General features: G+C 34.5%; 2 protein-coding genes across 2 annotated transcripts; one reads left to right on the top strand and one right to left on the bottom strand.

Moving 5' to 3' along the window:
• Nucleotides 1-1781: 1781 nt before the first annotated feature.
• Nucleotides 1782-8169, top strand: LOC110730937 (rho GTPase-activating protein gacH-like). Its single transcript, XM_021910777.1, has 9 exons — nucleotides 1782-2437; nucleotides 2571-2621; nucleotides 3393-3509; nucleotides 4166-4678; nucleotides 5527-5951; nucleotides 6414-6513; nucleotides 6733-6792; nucleotides 6919-7104; nucleotides 7775-8169. The coding sequence occupies exons 1-9, from the start codon at nucleotides 2378-2380 to the stop codon at nucleotides 8093-8095; spliced, it is 1833 nt and encodes a 610-aa protein (XP_021766469.1). The 5' UTR covers nucleotides 1782-2377; the 3' UTR covers nucleotides 8096-8169.
• Nucleotides 8170-15584: 7415 nt separating this feature from the next.
• LOC110730936 (protein LYK5-like) lies at nucleotides 15585-18365 on the bottom strand. The gene is made up of 2 exons (XM_021910776.1): nucleotides 16994-18365; nucleotides 15585-16182 (listed from the first exon to the last, which is right to left on the bottom strand). Exons 1-2 carry the CDS (start codon nucleotides 17905-17907, stop codon nucleotides 15753-15755), a joined length of 1344 nt encoding a protein of 447 aa, XP_021766468.1. The 5' UTR covers nucleotides 17908-18365; the 3' UTR covers nucleotides 15585-15752.
• Nucleotides 18366-18877: the final 512 nt, after the last annotated feature.

The raw sequence follows: 18877 nt of genomic DNA, 5'->3' as shown, positions 1-18877 counted from the left end.
AAATCTTATTTATTCAAAAATTTTAAAAAAAATTTAAAAAAACCCAACCCCCAGCTCCCACCCCAATCCCGGAAAACACCTCACCCCCACCCCAGCACCCCGCCGGAAATCGCCCCCCCATCCCCGAAAACCCCTCCCCGCCGCCGGAAAACGGCGCCCACCCTTCCCCCACCCCCGATAATCCCTTCCTGTCGTCGAAATCCGGCAAAAAACCCTCCCCCCACCCTCGCGAAACCCTCCCACCCTAAACCTTAAAGCCCCCTCCCAAAACCCCCACCCTCGAAGTCGACCCCCTCCCTTCCCCCACCCCAGAAATCAATCCACGGTTGGGGAAGGGAAAGGGGGCGTTTTCGAAGGTGGGGGTTAGGGGAAGGGTGTTTTCCGGGTAAGGGGATTAGTGGGTGGGTTTCACGAAGGTGGGAGGAGGGACAGGGGTGGGTTTTCGAGGGTGGGAGAGGGTTTGTCGTCGGATTCCGGCGATGGGGAGGGGTTGTCGGGGGTAGGGGCGATAATCCGGCGGGGGTAGGGTGTGGGTAGGGTGTTTTCCGGGATGGGGTAGGGGCTGCTGTTTTGATTTTTTTGGTTCATTTAGTTTTTTTTTAAATTAATATTTTTTTAGTATTTATTTTTTGAATTATTTTTTTACCAATCTCGTATTGACACGTGGATTGTAACCTAATTATAAAGTAATAGGTTTGGTGACCCGTTGGGATCTTTAAAAGAAAATATGTATCAAAGTTGGGATTTTTGAGGGATAATGCATAGTTGGGATTTTTCATAGTAAATCGCCCAAAGTTGGGATTTATAAACTCAAATTTTCCATTATTTTTTACTAATTTTATATTATTTTTTAACTTAATTAAATATGTTATAAATGAATCTCATTTTAAAAAACTTTTTTAAACGAATTTTATGATAAAAATAAAACCGAGTTATAGGGTATTTATTAAAACTTATAGTTAATTTTTTATATATGAATTATTAGAAGTATAATGATAATAAAACTCCATACAACATTTTTATCTTAAAAAATAATGTATCCAAAAATTGGAGGTTATATAAAGGGAGGGTTGAGAGATAATAAAATTATGTCTCACATGGGTAATATAGGTATTTCAGGCGTCAGTTTAAAGTTGTCTTATTGAATTATCAAATAATATCACTGGAGTTTCAGTGGTACAAAATACACTCTCAGTGGTACAAAATATAGTCTCAGTGGTACTTCAAAAGGCTCTACTGGAGTTTTAGTGGAACAAAATATAAACTCAGTGGTAGTAGTCCCCAAAATTTTTTTGTCCATTTTTACACGTGATATGTGGCTGAAAAGCTTTAGTGGGGCCCACACCATCTTTTTCACTCTTCCTATCTCTCTCCTCCTTTCTCTCTCTTCCTTACACTTCGATATTATTTTAATAGTTGTGAGAGATTTTTCAATTGTCTCACAACCCTTGATTTATACTTCCTCCAAAAATTGCTTACTCATTATCCTATGTGTCACATCAATGCATATTTGTGGTCTACGTGGAGCAACACTAGGCAAAAAATTAGAATGCCAAATGTTGTTGTCTCGTAGCCTGATTGTGAGACCGACTTTATAAAATCTATCCAAAAATTGCTTACTTATTATCCTATGTGTCACAATAATACCTATTTGCCGTCCATGTGGTGCGACACTTGACCAAAAAAATTTGAATGTCTAGTATCGTTATCTCGTGGCCTGGTTGTGAGATCGACCTTATATATTAGTGATATGATATGATATGATACGATATGATATGATATCCCAATTTTAATTTTCATGTTATACATAAAACTAATCCAACTATGTATTAATTGAAAAATCAGAGCATAGCTCGGACATCAACCAGTAATCAATAAGCTAAAAACACGAGAAAAAAAAATATATAATATAATTTTTTAATAATAAGAAAAAAAAAGGGTAAAAAAAAGTAAAAGCCTAGGTATAACTGCCAAACTGCAAGTGCAAGCTACGATATGTATGTAAAAAAAGGCATACACCACTCTCTTACGCACAATGTCACCCCCACCAACTAATTAGACGGTTAACACCAAATCATAAGAGATGAAGTCTTTTCGAAAGCTCCTCTTCATCTTCTCTATTATCATTACTTCTATTCTATCTTATGATTATAAACAAATTACATTATCATTTCTCAACTACTACATCATTTCCAACTACAACCTTACTTGATATTAATCCTTTTACTCACTTTATACTTAAGCATCCTCATACCATTACCCTCCCTCTTTTTTCCCTTACACTCTCGGATCAAATCCGTTGTAGTTTAGTTTCTTGATTCCTCTAGCTTAGCGGTGTCTCTAGCATCATACGCGTTGCTCGTTCGACTTGAATACCATGTCTTCCTTGGCTACTCCTACCCGTATGCATTTACTTCCTGTTATACCTGAAAATGGAGTAAGTTTTCTTTTATGATGATCAATGTTACGTTGCGCTCTTTCGTGAATTATTGGTACATCTTTTTCAAGCCTCGTATATAGTTAATCCGGTGTGTATTAAATGTTTGATGATACATGTTTTGTTCGTTTAGGTAAAGAAAAATCTTGGCGGACAACGCAAATTACAAGAGTTACAACAAGAGGTAATCGATATCATACAAACTTATTTTGTAGGTAACAATTAATTCCAAATAAAGACAATCTATAATTTCTAATTAATTAATTATAAGAGCATTTCACTTTTGTTTTCTCATATTTTATGCAGGGCAATTTTACCATGACATTAAATTATTTAAGTTTTTTTTTCTATAAAATTTATTAAATATCTTTGTTTAAGTAAAGTATAAAATATTTCTTTCAAAAAAAAAAAAAGTAAATTATAAAATATTTATACATTTTGAAAACATATGTATTTTACTAATTTTAGTATGCCTATCCACACACAATCTAACCTATAAATATTTTGTACTAGTATTATGAAAAAAACACTCCTATGTTACATGTCCTAGACTCCTAGCTATATATTGTTAATAAAAGGGCTTGGTTGTCCAAAATTAGTAGAAAATTCAATTGATGAATTAGTTTAAAGTAAATGTGATACTTAAATGTAGGTGTTGTACAATTAATTGGATCGTATGTAATTCTAGTATATTATAGGTGACGGAGTGATAAAGGACAAAATCAACTAAAAGCTAAGCTGATGGTTGAGGCCCGAGAATTATTTGTCATAACTATATCACGGAGCTCCATAGTTAAATTATACTCTATCATGGAGCTCCATAGTTAAATTATTTGTCATAACTATAAAAGCTCAATTGATGAATTAGTTTAGAGTAAATATGATGCTTAAATGTGTTGTGAACATGCGAGTTATATGATGAGATTGTATGTAATTGGTTGCATATATATTATAGGTGACGGTGCTCCAAAACTTGTTAAACCACGAGGAGCAAGTTCGTGAGATTTTGCAACAAGTTTATAATCGAAAAGCTGGCATGCCATTGCACATCCCGGATCATCTTCCCTCTAAGGTAACATAATTTTCCACATTACATTTTTGCGTAATTTAGACTCTTAATCCACTAATTGTTGTGTAAAAGTAAAATCACCACCTATAATAGAAAATCTTTGGTTCATAAAGCTATGCACATTTGTTACATGCACAAATAGTGTAATTACGTCAATGCCACACGTACACATTTACCCTAAGACTTCCGTCTTCCGAAAATTATTATTGTATATATCATTGTTCTTTTTTAATTATGTTTGGGAATTCATGGTTGCTTATGCACATTTTATACTCCCTCCGTTACATATTACTCACAACAAAGGAATATTTTATGTCTGACAAATAATACCCCTTTGTTGCGAGTAATTCGTAAAGTAGAAAGTATTATTAATATCTTTAATTTTACCATAGCAAAATTTATAATTTTCCTGACTTACTAATCACAAAAAACAATCAAAGAATTTTTTTTGATAAGTGTAAAATTTCAACCTTGTGATTAAAAGAAAGTGGAAAGCCTAACCTAGTACTCCCTTTTCCAAAAGGTGGATTAACAATTAAAAAAAAAAAGTTTACACTAAGTCCAAATCTTGATTGCTTGAATTGCAAGTTTAATACATTATTTGGGGTAGAAGCTTGAAGTAGCACTCATGAGTTGGTGTTGTTTCCTTGTATGACAAGATGAAAGAGCTTTTATCCGAATTGGTGATGGTTGAGGATGAAATTGTTGGACTTGAAACTCAAATCGAGCATCTTCGAAAGGATGTTAAAGCCGAGCAAGAAGCTTCAAAACAAGTAAAACCAAAGCAACATTCATCGCAGTTGCGAAACAACAACACAAGTATGGCAAAATATAATCAACAACACACGCAACAAAGATCCAACAACAACAACTATAACAACAACAACAACAACAACAACAACAACAACAACAACAATGATCAGCGGATTGGTTACGAAACTAGGGCTTTACATTTCATTAGTAAAGCCATTAATGGAAGTTATAGTCTTACTGACTTTACAATCAATGAGAAGGATATCGGAAGCCCGATAGGAGGAGGGAATTTATCACCATACATTCAACCAATTTCCAAGCAAAGTGGAGTGCAAGATCAAAGAATGACAAAGAGAAGTGGTGTTCAAAAGCTTACTGCTTCGCCCTTGCGAAACTTTAGAGATCCAACTCCTTTTAAGGTAACATATAACTTTAGCCCTAATCCTATGTATATGTCTAAGATTATGCAAATTTCTTTTTTGAAGTTTTTAGGTGTGTAATTTTTTAGGCTATAGAAAAAATGAGGTTCATATAAGATTCGATCACTAGTTCTATTTTTGAGAATTAAATGATTTTATTGTTTCCTGATGAACTTAAATAGAAATGTGATCAATTATTTTGGGTCGGAGATAGTGCCATAATTCAAATATGATCTCCCTAGTATGGTAGAACCTATCTAGCTAGACTAATTCATAGTGCGAAATTGCATACTTTTGGTTCAAGTATTGGGGTTTGGTTGCCTATTGGAATGTAAAATTCTATTCTTGCGTTAGATGGGTCAATCAAATCTCTTTGGCTTGATGTTTTTTTGTACTAGTTTTTGATGGGCTATTTAGATTTTTCACTTAATTTTGTTGGTTTGGATTCTTAATTTATGCCCAAATTAAGATTTGTAAGTCGTCGGGTCAAATCTGGATTAGGTCAATGTTTAGACATGTTAATATTCTTTTGTCCCTATTTTTTTGCCCCAATTAACTTTTTACGTCTCCAAGGCACGTCTTAATTCGTACTTCATATAACTTTATTTCATACACGTAAAAAAAAATATAAAAACTATATATATAAATACAATATACAATAAAATAAATGTAGCAACACCCCCACATGACTATATTATCTCTTATTGATTAATAGAAATACATAGAAATATATGATCAAAAATTTTAAAATTTGACGCATTTATTTGTAATAGGGAAAAAAAATAGAGGGGGTTAAGAAGCTATTCATTATATGCTTACATTTTATACTCGTTGTCTTGTTGATGCAGCCAAAAGAAAGGAATGTAGAAGTTCGAGTTGATCCACCTCAAAAATCAATAGGTTCAACACAATTGGAAGAGAGTAATGGAACAAAATGGCAACCCAACAAATTGTCTGAAAACATAATGAAATGCTTAATCCTCATTTATGTGAGATTAATTAGGATATCAAGGCAAAGTGAGCTGGAGAAATCTGGCCCAATTTCAAGATCCATGTACTCTTCATTAAGCTTCAGGACAGAGCCAGGGGTGAACTTGTCAACAAGCCTCATTAAGGAGTCCAAACAACAAGATCCATATGGCATTTTCGATATCGAAGGGGCTATACCAAGGGACATTGGTCCTTACAAGAACTTGGTTGTTTTCTCTTCAAGTTGCTTAGACCCGAAATTTGTCTCTAATTCAAGCTCCATTCCCTTGTTCCAAAAACTCAAGTAAGTCAAAATTATGTTACTATATGTCCGAATTTAGTTGTCATGTTGATGGTTCACGTAATTTAAATTAATAATATGACAACTAAGGCCATGTTCATTTCACCTTAAAAAAAATAATATTTAATATAAATAATTTCAATTCAATAAAATAATTTCAATTCAGTAATAGTAGGTTCAATTCAGCAAAAATGATTTTAGTTCATTAAAAAAATCAGTTAATGTAAAGAAGAAATATAATAGAGATTGTAAAAATAATTTCAGTTCAGCAAAAATAATTTCGATTTAGTATAATTAATATCATTTCAGTAAAAATAATTTAAGTTCATCGAAAAAAATAATTTCAGTTCAATAATAATAATTTCAGTTCAACAAAAATAATTTGGAATGAGGTAGTAGGTGTTACTTCGTGAATAAAACTAAGCGAGTTATAAAATCATCCTTAAATTTGTTGTTTGGGAACAGGGGATTATTCAACAGCCTTCAGAAGGTGGACCTAAAATCCTTGTCAGATCAACAAAAGCTTGCATTTTGGATCAACATATACAACGCTTGTATAATGCATGTAAGCTTCTCCTAAACATATGTTGAGTTTTTATTTTTATTATGTTTTCTTTAACTATATAAACAAGGTAAAAATACTAGGAATAATCTAACCTTTGTACCAACTTTTTACGTTAATTTAATGGTATATTAACTTATAATCATTGTATCAATTTCTTGTATCGATCAATTCGAATTTAGGCTTCTAGCTACGAGTAACATTTCGGACACATTTCTGCAGGGATTTCTCAAGTTTAGTGTGCCTTCTAGCGCAGAAAAGTTGCTCAACTTATTGAACAAGGTACTAAGTAATATTAGAAAGAGTAGAAATTAAACCTTGACTTATCTATGTATTGCATGACATTCTCTAAATTAATTTCTTAAATTACTATGAATTAAAGTTGATTTTACTTTGATTAAATTACAGGCAACATTGAATGTTGGAGGAAAAGTTGTGAATGCACAAGCTATAGAACGATGTATTCTAAGGAAACCAACCCTAATGTCTTCTAAAGACGGGAAGGAAGCCATTATCCATGAACTATACGGTCTCAACACCGTGAATCCTAATGTCATTTTCACCCTATGTTGTGGAACTCGATCTTCTCCTGCTGTAAGTTACATTACTCCATCAACTTCTCTTAACACGACCTTAAACAATCTTAAATAGATGGTCCTTAGTTAACTAATTAAATTAAAGAAAATTGTGAGAAAGGACCTTTTAAGTGGTCGACTTTTTGAAAAATGACCTTTTAAGTGAAAACTTGTGAAAAAAGACCTTTTAAGTTGTATTTTGTTTGTGTGGGGTACTTGGGTGAGTTTGCATGGTGGTAAACGTCGGAGTTTCGACGTGATGGTCAACGCGGTTAGTCACGTGACTTTTTTAAAAAAAAAAATCCTCGAATTCGATTTTTTTTTTAAATAAGTCACGTGACTAACATGTGATAGTCTGCGCTGGAGCTCTAGCGTTGACCACCACGCAAGCTCACTCAAGTACCCTATACAAACAATATACAACTTAAAAGGTCTTTTTTCACAAGTTTTCACTTAAAAGGTCCTTTTTCAAAAGGTCGACCACTTAACAAGTCATTTTTCACAATTTTCTCATTAAATTATAAAGTAAACTTTTTACTGTGGTACGTCTCAAACATATAATATATTGTAATCTAGGTAAAGTGTTGAGCACACGTGTGACACATGAGGCTAGCACGTGACATTCACGTGTGTGTCCGCCTAGGGTGCATTATGGAATGATCCGTGCCTAATTAGTATGGATTGTGCAGGTAAGGATATACACAGCTGAAGGAGTGACATCGGAGCTAGAAAAATCAAAACAAGAGTACCTACAAGCTTCAATATCGGTGACAAACTCGAAAACGATATGGTTACCGGAGCTACTAATACAAAACATGTATGATTTTGCAACAGACATGGATTCCTTAGTAGAGTGGGTGTGTCATCAGCTGCCTACATCAATTTCACTCAGGAAATCAATTGTGGACTGTTACAAGGGTACCAGCAATAGCGGTAGAGTAATTAATAATGGTATTAATATTGAGAAAATGCCATATGATTTAGACTGTCAATATTTGTTACAAGTATAGTTAACTAAGTTTATTAGCTCGATCAATTGGATTTTGTATACATCAAATGAAGGGTTTTTAGTATCAATCCCTTATTCTCTTTGTTTCTTCTATTCTATTGGTCATTGGGTGTTGATGCTAATCATAGATTATTCCTTGTTTCCAATTTTATTTTTGTTTTTATTTTTTTGGATTTAGGGGATATATGTTTATTGTACATAATCACAATCAATCATCATACAATATACTAAAAAACACACCAGCAATGACACGTGTCAATTTCTGGTGTGTCCTTAGTATTTTTTTTTTATAATTAAATTACTAAATTTTATTTAAGGAAAATATCTTTTAAAAAAAAATTGTTTTTGTCAACTATATAAATGAACAATAGGGATATTTTTTAAGAATATGATTTTGATCAAATATTCCATGTTAGTTATATTTTGTTCAAGATACTTTAATAATTTTTATATTTTATTTTATAAATAAATTAAGTTGTCAAAAGAAAATATGGGTAATTAAAATAATTTTGCATGGCACGGAACCTAACCTAGTACGCACTATATACTTCACCAACAAAAATAAAAAAAAATAAAAAGGGCTTCTAATTGATTTAACACTTTTAAAAAAATTAAAAATAAGAAAATAAAATAATAAAATTAACGTTAAAGTTATAAGTTGTGCCCTCCACCTCACGATATTTTATCAACAATACCCTTTGACAACCATATCCGTTAACGAAAATTAAGTTATTTTATCAACAATGGTGTCGTGGCGTACTAATTTGACACATGTACCGTTCTAATTGATTTAACACTTTTAAAAAAAATTTAAAATTTAGAAAATTAAATAATAAAAAAAAAGTTATTGTTAACGTCAAAGGTTATTGTTAATAAAAATTAGTGAGGTTGAGGGCACAGCTTAGACGTTTGAAAAGGCATGGACACAACTTAGAAACCAAAGAAGTTTGGGGGGCATAACTTAGAAAATCTCAAATAAAAACAATACGCATTATATCCCAACTCTGTAGTAGTAGTTTAGCAACAGCAGCAGCAGCTATTATTATTATTATTATTATTATTATTATTATTATTATTATTATTATTTCTCTCTGCTCTGATGAAATATGCTCTGCCCAGAAGGCAGAAGCTCGAAAGAACAGGGCCTAAGAGAGCTTGCCAGTAGGAAAGGAGATGTGATGACGGAATAGAAAGGGGAGGAAGGTGGGTTGCATCACCAGCGTTGAAAGAGGGGGGAAACTGGTGTTAGGGAAAGGGAGAAAGCGCAGGGGGAGGGGGAGTAGCAGCAGCTGCCGCCGACAAGGTTTTGGGTGGCCGAATTTTTTATTTTTTTTTTTTTCACAAACACCGAGCCTAGCTTTTAATTCATCGAAAATTCGTTATCCATACAAACATCCCCATGAATTTCCGGGGAATACACTTCTAACCAAACTCGATACTCACTAAACGAACTACTCAAACTAGCTAAGCTATGGGCAACACCATTACCCGTTCTTTTAACGAAAGAGAACGAACAAAACAAACAAAGACTAGACATCCGTAAGATGTTTTAACAACGCTTCCAAAAGCATTAGGGGGCGTAAAACCATTTTTCATATGATGGAAGAGTTTGATATTATCCGTCTCGAGAATCACTTTTCGGAATCCTGCCTCTAGCACAGTTTTGAGGCTATCACGCATAGCTAAAGCCTCACCAACATCAACATTGAATGTACCTTTCATATTCGAGCAGAATGCCACCATCACATCACCCTCGGCATCTCTCAATACTCCACCCATACCAAGCTGCTTGCTAATGTAGAAACTTGCATCCGAGTTTAATTTATAAGTCCCTGCTGGTGGAGCCTTCCAAACCGCCCCCAAAGATTGAGCTTGCAGCCCAGAAGAACACTGCTCGATGGCCTCTTCATACTCACCAACCAATCCAGTGGCCTTGTGAATGATAATATGCTCAGCCATCAATTTTTTCTCGAAGATCCACGAGTTGCGTTTTAGCCAAACACCCCACGCCAAGCACCAGAACATACTCCACCATCTTGGGTCTTTAATTTTGTCACTCATCGAGGCACACCAGCTTCTGAAGCAAATATCATGGGTGGCCAAATTTGGGGTTTGGCTGGCACTAGTAGAACAAACGTAATGGCAAGCGGTTCAAACCCCCTAATGGCAAGCGGTTTTGAACCGCATGCGATTAGGGGGCTTGCCATTAGCCATTTAAATGGCAAGCGGTTCAGAACGGCTTGCCATTACTAGAGAAAGGGCAGCGGTTTTGGCGCCAAACCGCTGCCCATTATGGGTATACAAAATAAAAAAAGTAAAATTTTTTTTATTGTTTTTTTCACATAAATTGATACACAAACCAAACATATGTAAAAACATTAATATTTTTATTAATTATTTGTTGTAATATTACATTTACATCAAAAAAAATTAATACAACTAATAAAATCAGCTCTATATAAAAATAAATAAAAAAAATACTTTCAAAAAAAAAAAAACACCAGCCACGACCACCAACACCACCGACCCACCACGATCCACACCATCCCCCACAAATATCAGCACCACCACCCACCACGACCCTCACCGTAACCGTACCCAACCACCACCCCACCACGACCCTCACCGTAACCCACATCTCCACCAAACCGTAATCCACCCACCACCCCACACCTCCACCCTTCGCAACCCACCCAAACAAAACCCACATCTCCACCCAAACCGTAACCCACCCACCACCCCACACCTCCACCCTTCGCAACCCACCCAAAAAAAACCCACATCTCCAGCCAGCCCGTACCCACCCACCACCCCACACCTCCACCGTCCCTAACCCGCAACCCACCCAAGCAAAACACCAATTTTGACTTGAAAATTTGGTTTTAAAGGTCAAATTCGACCATGAAAACACTAGATCTAGAGTTTTCAGGGTCGAATTTGACCTAAAAAACTTGAAAACCCACACAATTTGCACGAATTTGCTCAAAAATTGCTCGAAACTTTGCTCCAAAGCTGCTCGGAATTTTAGTCGAAATTATATGTTTTTGGTCGAATTTGTTCGAAATGGAGATTGAGAGAGGAGAGTGAAATGAAGGGAGTGAGAAATGGAGGGAGGAGTGAGAACGAAAGAGATTAAGAGAGGAGAGTGGGAACTGAGAAAGAGAGGAGAGAGAGAGCGGCTGGAGTATGATGAGAGTGGAAAAAAGGGGGCGTGAGTTGGTATTTAAAATGGGTAGGTTTTTTTTTTTAAAGGCAAGCGGTTCACGGTACGAATCGCTTGCCATTTGGGCTTTTGCAAGCGGTTCAGCCTAAACTGCTTGCCATTTACACTTATGCAAGCGGTTCATCCCAAACCGCTTGTCATTTATAATTTTGGAAGCGGAATTGCATAACAGCTTGCCATTTGGGGCTTTTCATTAACTATTTTCTACTAGTGTGGTGATTTCTTTTTTATTTTTTTTGTTTTTATTTTTTTAAATTAATTATAACCAATTAACTCGTGACATGTGTCACTTTTTTAAAAAAAAATCAACCCATTCAATCGGTCATTGGTTTTTGAAATTGAAGAAAATCAACAGCCTCCAAAGTTCGGATTAATCCGAAGCTGGTATTATTGAAACAAAATTCGTGAAAGTTGGGATTATTATTTCTAAAATAAGGTGTAGTCTATTGTACCAAAAAAAAAAAAAAAAAAAAAAAAAAAGTTAAACATGATGGGTGCACCAAAATCTGGCTAACGGATCGTTCTGATTGGGTATAGGTCATCAATAAGTCCAAACTATTTGGGTTGTTCTATGATAACACGATATTATACACGATTTATATGTGATATTTGGTCATGTTTTATTGTGTTTTCTTCATTCTCTTAATCTTTTTGAGCTATTATTCTTCCTATTTCGATATTGCTCTTCTCGGTTTGTTTGTTTTTGTTTTTATAGGAATATGGCTCGATTTGCGTGGAATTTATTTTAATCGCGAGATATTTCTTTATATGGAGCGTTTCTAGCACCAATAGAGCATCAATGAAGCATTTAGGCAGCCTACTCCACAGCTCGGTTGTGGCGTGCAATTAATCTGTTGGCCACAACCTGGTTGTGGGCGTCTATATTGGAGCAAGGGAGAGGCGAAGGCACCCCGCTCCACACCCTGGTTGTGGCGGTTTTCTTCGTGCCACAACCTACCTGTGGCAGCTCGTTTCGGTGGCGTTTGAGAGTCCTATTTAGATAAAAATATCTAGTTTTATGCTAGGATATAAATAGGTTTTAGAGAATCTTTTATTGATCACTTTATCACTTTTCATATATTATTTTAGACTTCTTTTTGGGTATTACGTTCTTCCATATTATTTTCTAGGGTTTTGCTTTCAAGATTCAAGATTTCATAATTAATTCCAAGCATTGATTTCTTCCCTCAATTCTCTTATTTTATTATTGTTAATTATGTTTTCTTTATTGATTATCGTTCTTAATTTCATTAATATGTGTGAGTAGTTTTCCTATTCCAAGATCTAGCGGAACCCGAATATGATTAATGCTTGATTTAATTCTTTAAATTCTCTAATGATGATTGCAATTGATATGCTTAATTGATTGTGCTCATGCCAATACTAGATTATGGATAATTGGTATTGTTATTATTCCATTGTCTTGATCGCAACGGGAGTTGGGTTTTGACGGGTTTGAATAAATCAATTAAGGGTTTAAAGTTCATCACGGGAGTAGTTGAATGGATGATTAGGAAGTTAGAGTAATGTGCTCAAGGTCTTTAATTTGCATGATTCCACGGAAGTAGGTTTGATTATGATTAGGGAAGTCATTGATAACTCAGGAGAGACCATTGGTATTATTCAAGGATGACTTTTCCTCTTTAATCAATTGAATTATATGTTAGGAGGTAGAACAACTATTGCATTAATTGTATTCGTGGTAATGCTTGATCTTGGATGTCTTTAGTATTTGATTATCGTATTATTTAGTTTAATCATCGTTCTTGATATTTAGTTATTAAAGCTCAATAATTTGATTTGGTTACTTGCTTAGTATTTACTTGAGTCTATTTAGTTAGTTGAACCATAATCTCTTGGGATCCGACCCTTGCTTGCCTATCTACATAGTAGTGGTCTAGTTAGGTTTATTTTTATTAGGTACGCGACACGCCTATCATTCTATCATGTTTGATTCATCTTATTAAAAAGACCAACTTAATATATACGAAGTATATATACATAATTACATACACACATTTGACAAATACATGAAAATGTCTTCTTTCCAGACCATGATTTCCCCGTCAAAAAAATTAAGACAATGACTTAAATTGTGAAAAAAGAAGAAAATTTGTAGTAGATGAATGGAGGAATTGAATTTCCAAGTCAAATGTCCTAATGCATGAATTTAAGGTATTGAACTAATTAAATCAAAATGCTTGAGAAAATTCCTGCATTTTTTTTATAAACAATTGACTCTTCTATAGGCAACAATAATTATCAATAATATTCAATAATTTATGATCTTTAATCATCACTATTCATAAAGGTATGCTAAACATACATTCTTTAAAATGGTCAGAACTCAGAAAGATGTAATCTATTTAGTGGATATGCAACAATGTGTTTATAGTTGTACAGATGTACAATTTTAAAAGTATGTCATTTAAAAGTCAACGACTTAATGTGATTATTTTCCATTTTTTTTGTAAGGAGAAGGACTCTGACCGAATCTCAACCCTCACGGTTTTTTTGGTTCGGTATTTGTGAGTGAGACACTTTGAGAGTGAGAGTGGAAGGGTAAGAGATCCCCCACACTTAGAATGCCTCTAGTGGGGATTGAACCACTAACCCCAAGGTTGGAAGGTACAATCTTTACCACTAGACGAACCTTAACTTGTTTTGTGCGTATTTTTCAATCGGAGATCAAGATCAACGCCAAACATGCCCCAGCACAGTACTCGAACAATTATGAGCTTATATTAATCATTGATTACTAAACTTGGCTGTTAAATTACGAAGTAATCCATATTTTATGGTTTTTCTCCCGAAATACACATGTATCATATGCACTTGTATTGCCTGAATTTTAATTGGGCTAGAAGTGTGGATGCAGCATGAGCCCTCCACATACCCTGCTCTTAATATTCCACTTGAAAGTGGGGGGTGGATGAGATTCGAACCCGTGACCTTTGTGTCACGCTGGCTCCGATACCATGTTAAAGGACCAACTCAACCAAAAGTTTAAACTAATGGTTGAGGCCCAGGAATATGTTTTATACTCTATCATTCATAACCTGTATAGAAAGTGGATGAGACATGCATGTTAGGTTCATATCCAATTGAGGAATTTAATGTACACACATGAACTGATTGACGTGGAATTTTAAACTCGCATGGGATACTACAAAGAAAATAGAGAAAGAAAGAGAAATGAGAGAGAGAGAGAGCATATAAAAGAGAGAAAAACTTGGAGAGAGAGGGAATCATGTGAGGAGAGGAATAGAGGATTGTAAAAACATTAAAAAATAAAAATAAAAAAAATATTATGGAGTATTTTTAAATACTACATCCGTCTGTTACATATTATGAGCAAATTCGGAATATTTTGTATCTCACAAATTATACCCAAAAATTATACGTAATATGTAACGGAGGTAGTATTACTATTGAGTTTACATATTTTGTACCATAAAGAAGCTAGAGAGAACAGGGTTGAATTATCATTGTCCACCTTATGAAAAATATACGCGTACTTGATTAGAATTGATTAGTACTGAAGTCTAAATGGTACGGAGTAGTATTGATAGACATGATAGTGAATTGTTGGGTATTTGGCTTATTACAGCAACTTGGATCTTTTAAAAGGACAATTCAGGTCTCTTTAATTTACGAGTTGTTATAATCAACTACTTCGTAATTCATATGATATGAATATAGACAGTATCCAAAGTTTGGTGATCCCATGCAACAAACACAAGTCATTAATTCAATAATTTTGTATGAGAATCTAAGAAAAATATGCATTCGTTGATCTCTCTAGTCAACTAACAACTCATCCTACTATAATTAAACCGTGTTAATAAAGTTGGTTTTATTTATCTTTATTTATTGATTTATTTTAGATGAATGTTGCCTTGATTTTTAGATGTTGGCATCATCAAAATTCTAGTGTAGTAACTTATTTGATTGAGCTTCTACCGGTACTAAGGAGATAATAAGTTAAAAAAATGCACATATTATGATATAATGGATACTCTCTCTCTCTCTCCGTTCTAGAATAATTGATACAATTAATGGTCTATTCTCATATCATGCGTTTATTTTCAATTCAGTTCAGCTCCAAATTTCCTTCTCTTACGGAATATAAAATATTCATTTCAGCTCAATTCAGTTCCGCTAAGTTCAGTTCAGTTCAGTTCAACTGAGTTCAGTCTATAAGAACATGCCTTAAAATTAAATATACACTCATAAAGTCGTAGTACAGAAAACTATGCCACAACTCTAAAACCCATAAACAATAATCATTCTATATCATTTCTTTTGTTAATACTCTGTACATTACAGGTTATTGTACACAAGAACATCAAATTATAAACTACAAAATCTAAATGAGAAAACAATCTTAAACATAAGGTTAACTTATATCAAAGTCAACAATACATATACTATACTATCGGGGAGCAAACGACACCGTAAAATCAGTAGGAATTTTCATTTTGTCGCACCAAATTTGAGATTCCAAATACAGCTTGGATATCTTGCCTGCCACGCGTCGCATATCTGGCCGTTTATTAGGGTCCACGTGTAAACATTCAACCGCCAATCGCGTCATTTTACCAGCCACCTCAACCGGGTATGAATCTTTTAGCCTTATATCAATCCATTTCCTTAGCCTCCCTTCCCTATCTACTCCACCTTCCTCCACCACTGCTCGGGCGGATTCCACAGCCGATGATTTTATGTACTCCTTCGTCGCTTTGTTGTATTTATACTTTACCGGCTCCTCCCCCGACAACAACTCTACCAACACCACCCCGAATGCGTACACATCGGATTTTCGAGTCCCTACACCTGTCAATTGGAACTCCGACGGCATATACCTATACAAAATTGATCGTCAATATTATTATTAGCTAGATGGACTGTCTACATCATCCTTACACATAAAATACTCATATCGTTATCCAAATTTGTAATTTGTCTTTTTAATTAAAATAAAATAAAATAGAGTCGTCTTTTTACATTATTTTTGATTTTTAATCACAATAACATCACATTCAAATCAAAATTCAACTTATGCTTGGCATTCCATACATCAATTTGATGCAAAAATGCAGCGTGTGAAAATTGATAACTAGGAAGTGGGAACCACGATTATGACGAACTAAATTTTGACCAATATTTTCAGGATATAAAAAACACGAAATTAATTATGGAGTACTTTATATTAAATTATTAATCGACTATCTTACTTCTAAATTCTACTTCCTACCTAATTTTTTTTGTCTAACTCCTAATTTCCCTCAAAATGTAAAAGTCTAACAACAATAACTTCTATTCTTCTACTCTAGTAAAACAAAAACGGACCTATATCATGGATTTAATCATCTTTGTGTACAAAATCAAACAACATTACTCTGTACAACTTTCCTCCATTTAGATTAGTCATGTCCAACTTCAAACAACTTTATTAACTTATTATTAACGTCACGACTAATTCTGAACAGAGGATGTCAAATAACATTAATCGCATTAACTTATTATTAATGTGACAACTAATTTCAAACATAATTATTAATATGACGATTAATTTCTTATTATTAATATGCCGATTAATTTCTGACAGAGGTAGTACGACTAATTTCAAACAAAGAAAGTACGACAAAATTAAAAAAAAAAAAAGTTTCATACCCTGTAGTGCCGTTGAACTTGATACTGTTAGATCGGTTCAATTTCTTCGGTGAAGAAGACAAACTTTCCTCCTCATCAACAATCTCCTCAACCTTATAACTAACACCCAAATCATCCAATTCTCTCTCCTCCGTCGGCTCGCCGCAGAGCTCGGCGGTCCCAAAATGGCAAAGCTTCGCATTGAACGACGGTTCAGTAACAATAACACTGCTCGATTTGATATGATTATGAACAGAGTTAACATCTAACCCAGTATTATTATTATGAATGTAATCAATCCCATTTGCTAAATCAGACGCAATCTGCATCCTCGACATCCAAGAATCAAGAACAGTAAACCCCGGATTACTCTTATTATGCAACAAATCATACAAATTCGCACCCTCAATGAAATCGTAAACCAAATAAATATAATCCCCAGAAATCGAAGCTCCGATTAGATTCACAATAGCAATATGATGCGACCTACAAATGGAAGACAACTTTTGTCGAACACTTGGTGGGCGTAAATCATGACTATGATTGGCCTTCCTCTGGAAAATCAACACGTCTTTTCCGAGCAAATGACATCGCCAACACCGGGACGCAGAGTAAGTTTTAGCAAGGAAGTTGTTGGTAGCAGAGCGAATCTCGGAGATGTCGTATAAGTGGGGGTTTTCAGGGAGCGAGTTGCGAAGGCTGGATAGAGAAGTACGGCTAGAGTGGGAGGTTGAAGAAGAGGTGAAATTATTGGAAGTGGGTTTGTTTAAGGTGGTTGATGGGTCGGAAGATGAGGCGGAGGAAATCGGAGTTGGGGTCGATTTGCCGGAGTTTGACGGTGGTTTACGGTGGTTGTTGCGGTGGCGGGGAGATTGGTGTTTTGGATGAGGTGATGTGGGGGATATGGCGTCTACTGCCATTTTTCTTCTGCACATAATATTTCGGATTTTTGTGGTGAATTTTTTGGAGACGTTTTTTTATTACAAGTATGAGAAATTTTGGGTATAATTCATTTTCTTTGATTTAAATTGAATTTTTTATTGTTCATTTTATTTATTTTTTTTAGAAATTTATTGATTTGGGTTGGTTGTGATGTTGTGAAGTTGTACCAAAATATTAAAATAAAATGATTGGATGAAATTATTGTTGAGGCCTTGAGGGTAAAGTGGGGGTCAAAATTAATTTAGAATTAGAAAAGAAGTAAAATTATAGGGAAAAATTGGTGGGAAGAAAGACAAGAAAACAGAAGACTAATTAAATTAAGAAGGAAAAGTGGCAACAAGTCAAAGCCGATGTTTATTTTATTTTTTAAATGATTAAAAAGGAAAGTGGACCTTGCCTACTTATGGAGGCGGCACACCACCGATTTTTTTATAAGCTATATTCATTTGTTTTTATACTTTGTGGTTGTGTCATTGTGATTTGATTGTGATTTTGTGAATTATGCAATTATAGGAAACTAGATTGCAATATTAAAAAAAATGAAGAAATAAATCGTTATAGATTTATAATGAATTTTAAATTGAGAAGTGTTTGAATTTATGGAATTCATAAAGTACTTATACATTTATGAAATTCATATTAAATGAGGTAGTTCAGGTTCATCGTGATAAATCTGGACCGTTTATGTAAGAGTGTAATGGTCTTTTCGCATCTTTAGTTAGGGGTGCCAAGGTACTTTGCTAATCACGCATAATATTGTATTTTGAATCCATGGCAGATGTTAAGGCTAAATTGTTGACCATAGTTAACTAGTGTCACTTTTGCAACCAACATCCGCGAATTCAATGAACTTCTTGAATGCTCGATTGCTCTGTAGTTTCAAGTCTTTCAATTGTTTTTCCAGCAATTTAATTTATTGAATTGTCAATCTCCTGGGTCTTGGTTTGTCGTCGATTGTCTATT

The sequence above is a fragment of the Chenopodium quinoa genome, unplaced genomic scaffold (genome assembly GCF_001683475.1).
Source record: "Chenopodium quinoa cultivar QQ74 unplaced genomic scaffold, ASM168347v1, whole genome shotgun sequence".
Taxonomy (NCBI): domain Eukaryota; kingdom Viridiplantae; phylum Streptophyta; class Magnoliopsida; order Caryophyllales; family Amaranthaceae; genus Chenopodium; species Chenopodium quinoa.
This window is presented reverse-complemented; position numbering and strand designations above follow the sequence as displayed.

Excerpts from the sequence above, each read along its gene's own strand:
- LOC110730937 (XM_021910777.1), top strand. The coding sequence starts at position 2,378 with ATGTCTTCCTTGGCTACTCCTACCCGTATGCATTTACTTCCTGTTATA. Across the intron at positions 6,514-6,732 it reads ACAACGCTTGTATAATGCAT|GGATTTCTCAAGTTTAGTGT; the intron begins GTAAGCTTCTCC and ends ACATTTCTGCAG. Across the intron at positions 6,793-6,918 it reads TGCTCAACTTATTGAACAAG|GCAACATTGAATGTTGGAGG; the intron begins GTACTAAGTAAT and ends ATTAAATTACAG.
- LOC110730936 (XM_021910776.1), bottom strand. The coding sequence starts at position 17,907 with ATGTGCAGAAGAAAAATGGCAGTAGACGCCATATCCCCCACATCACCT. Across the intron at positions 16,183-16,993 it reads AAGTTCAACGGCACTACAGG|GTATATGCCGTCGGAGTTCC; the intron begins GTATGAAACTTT and ends AATTTTGTATAG.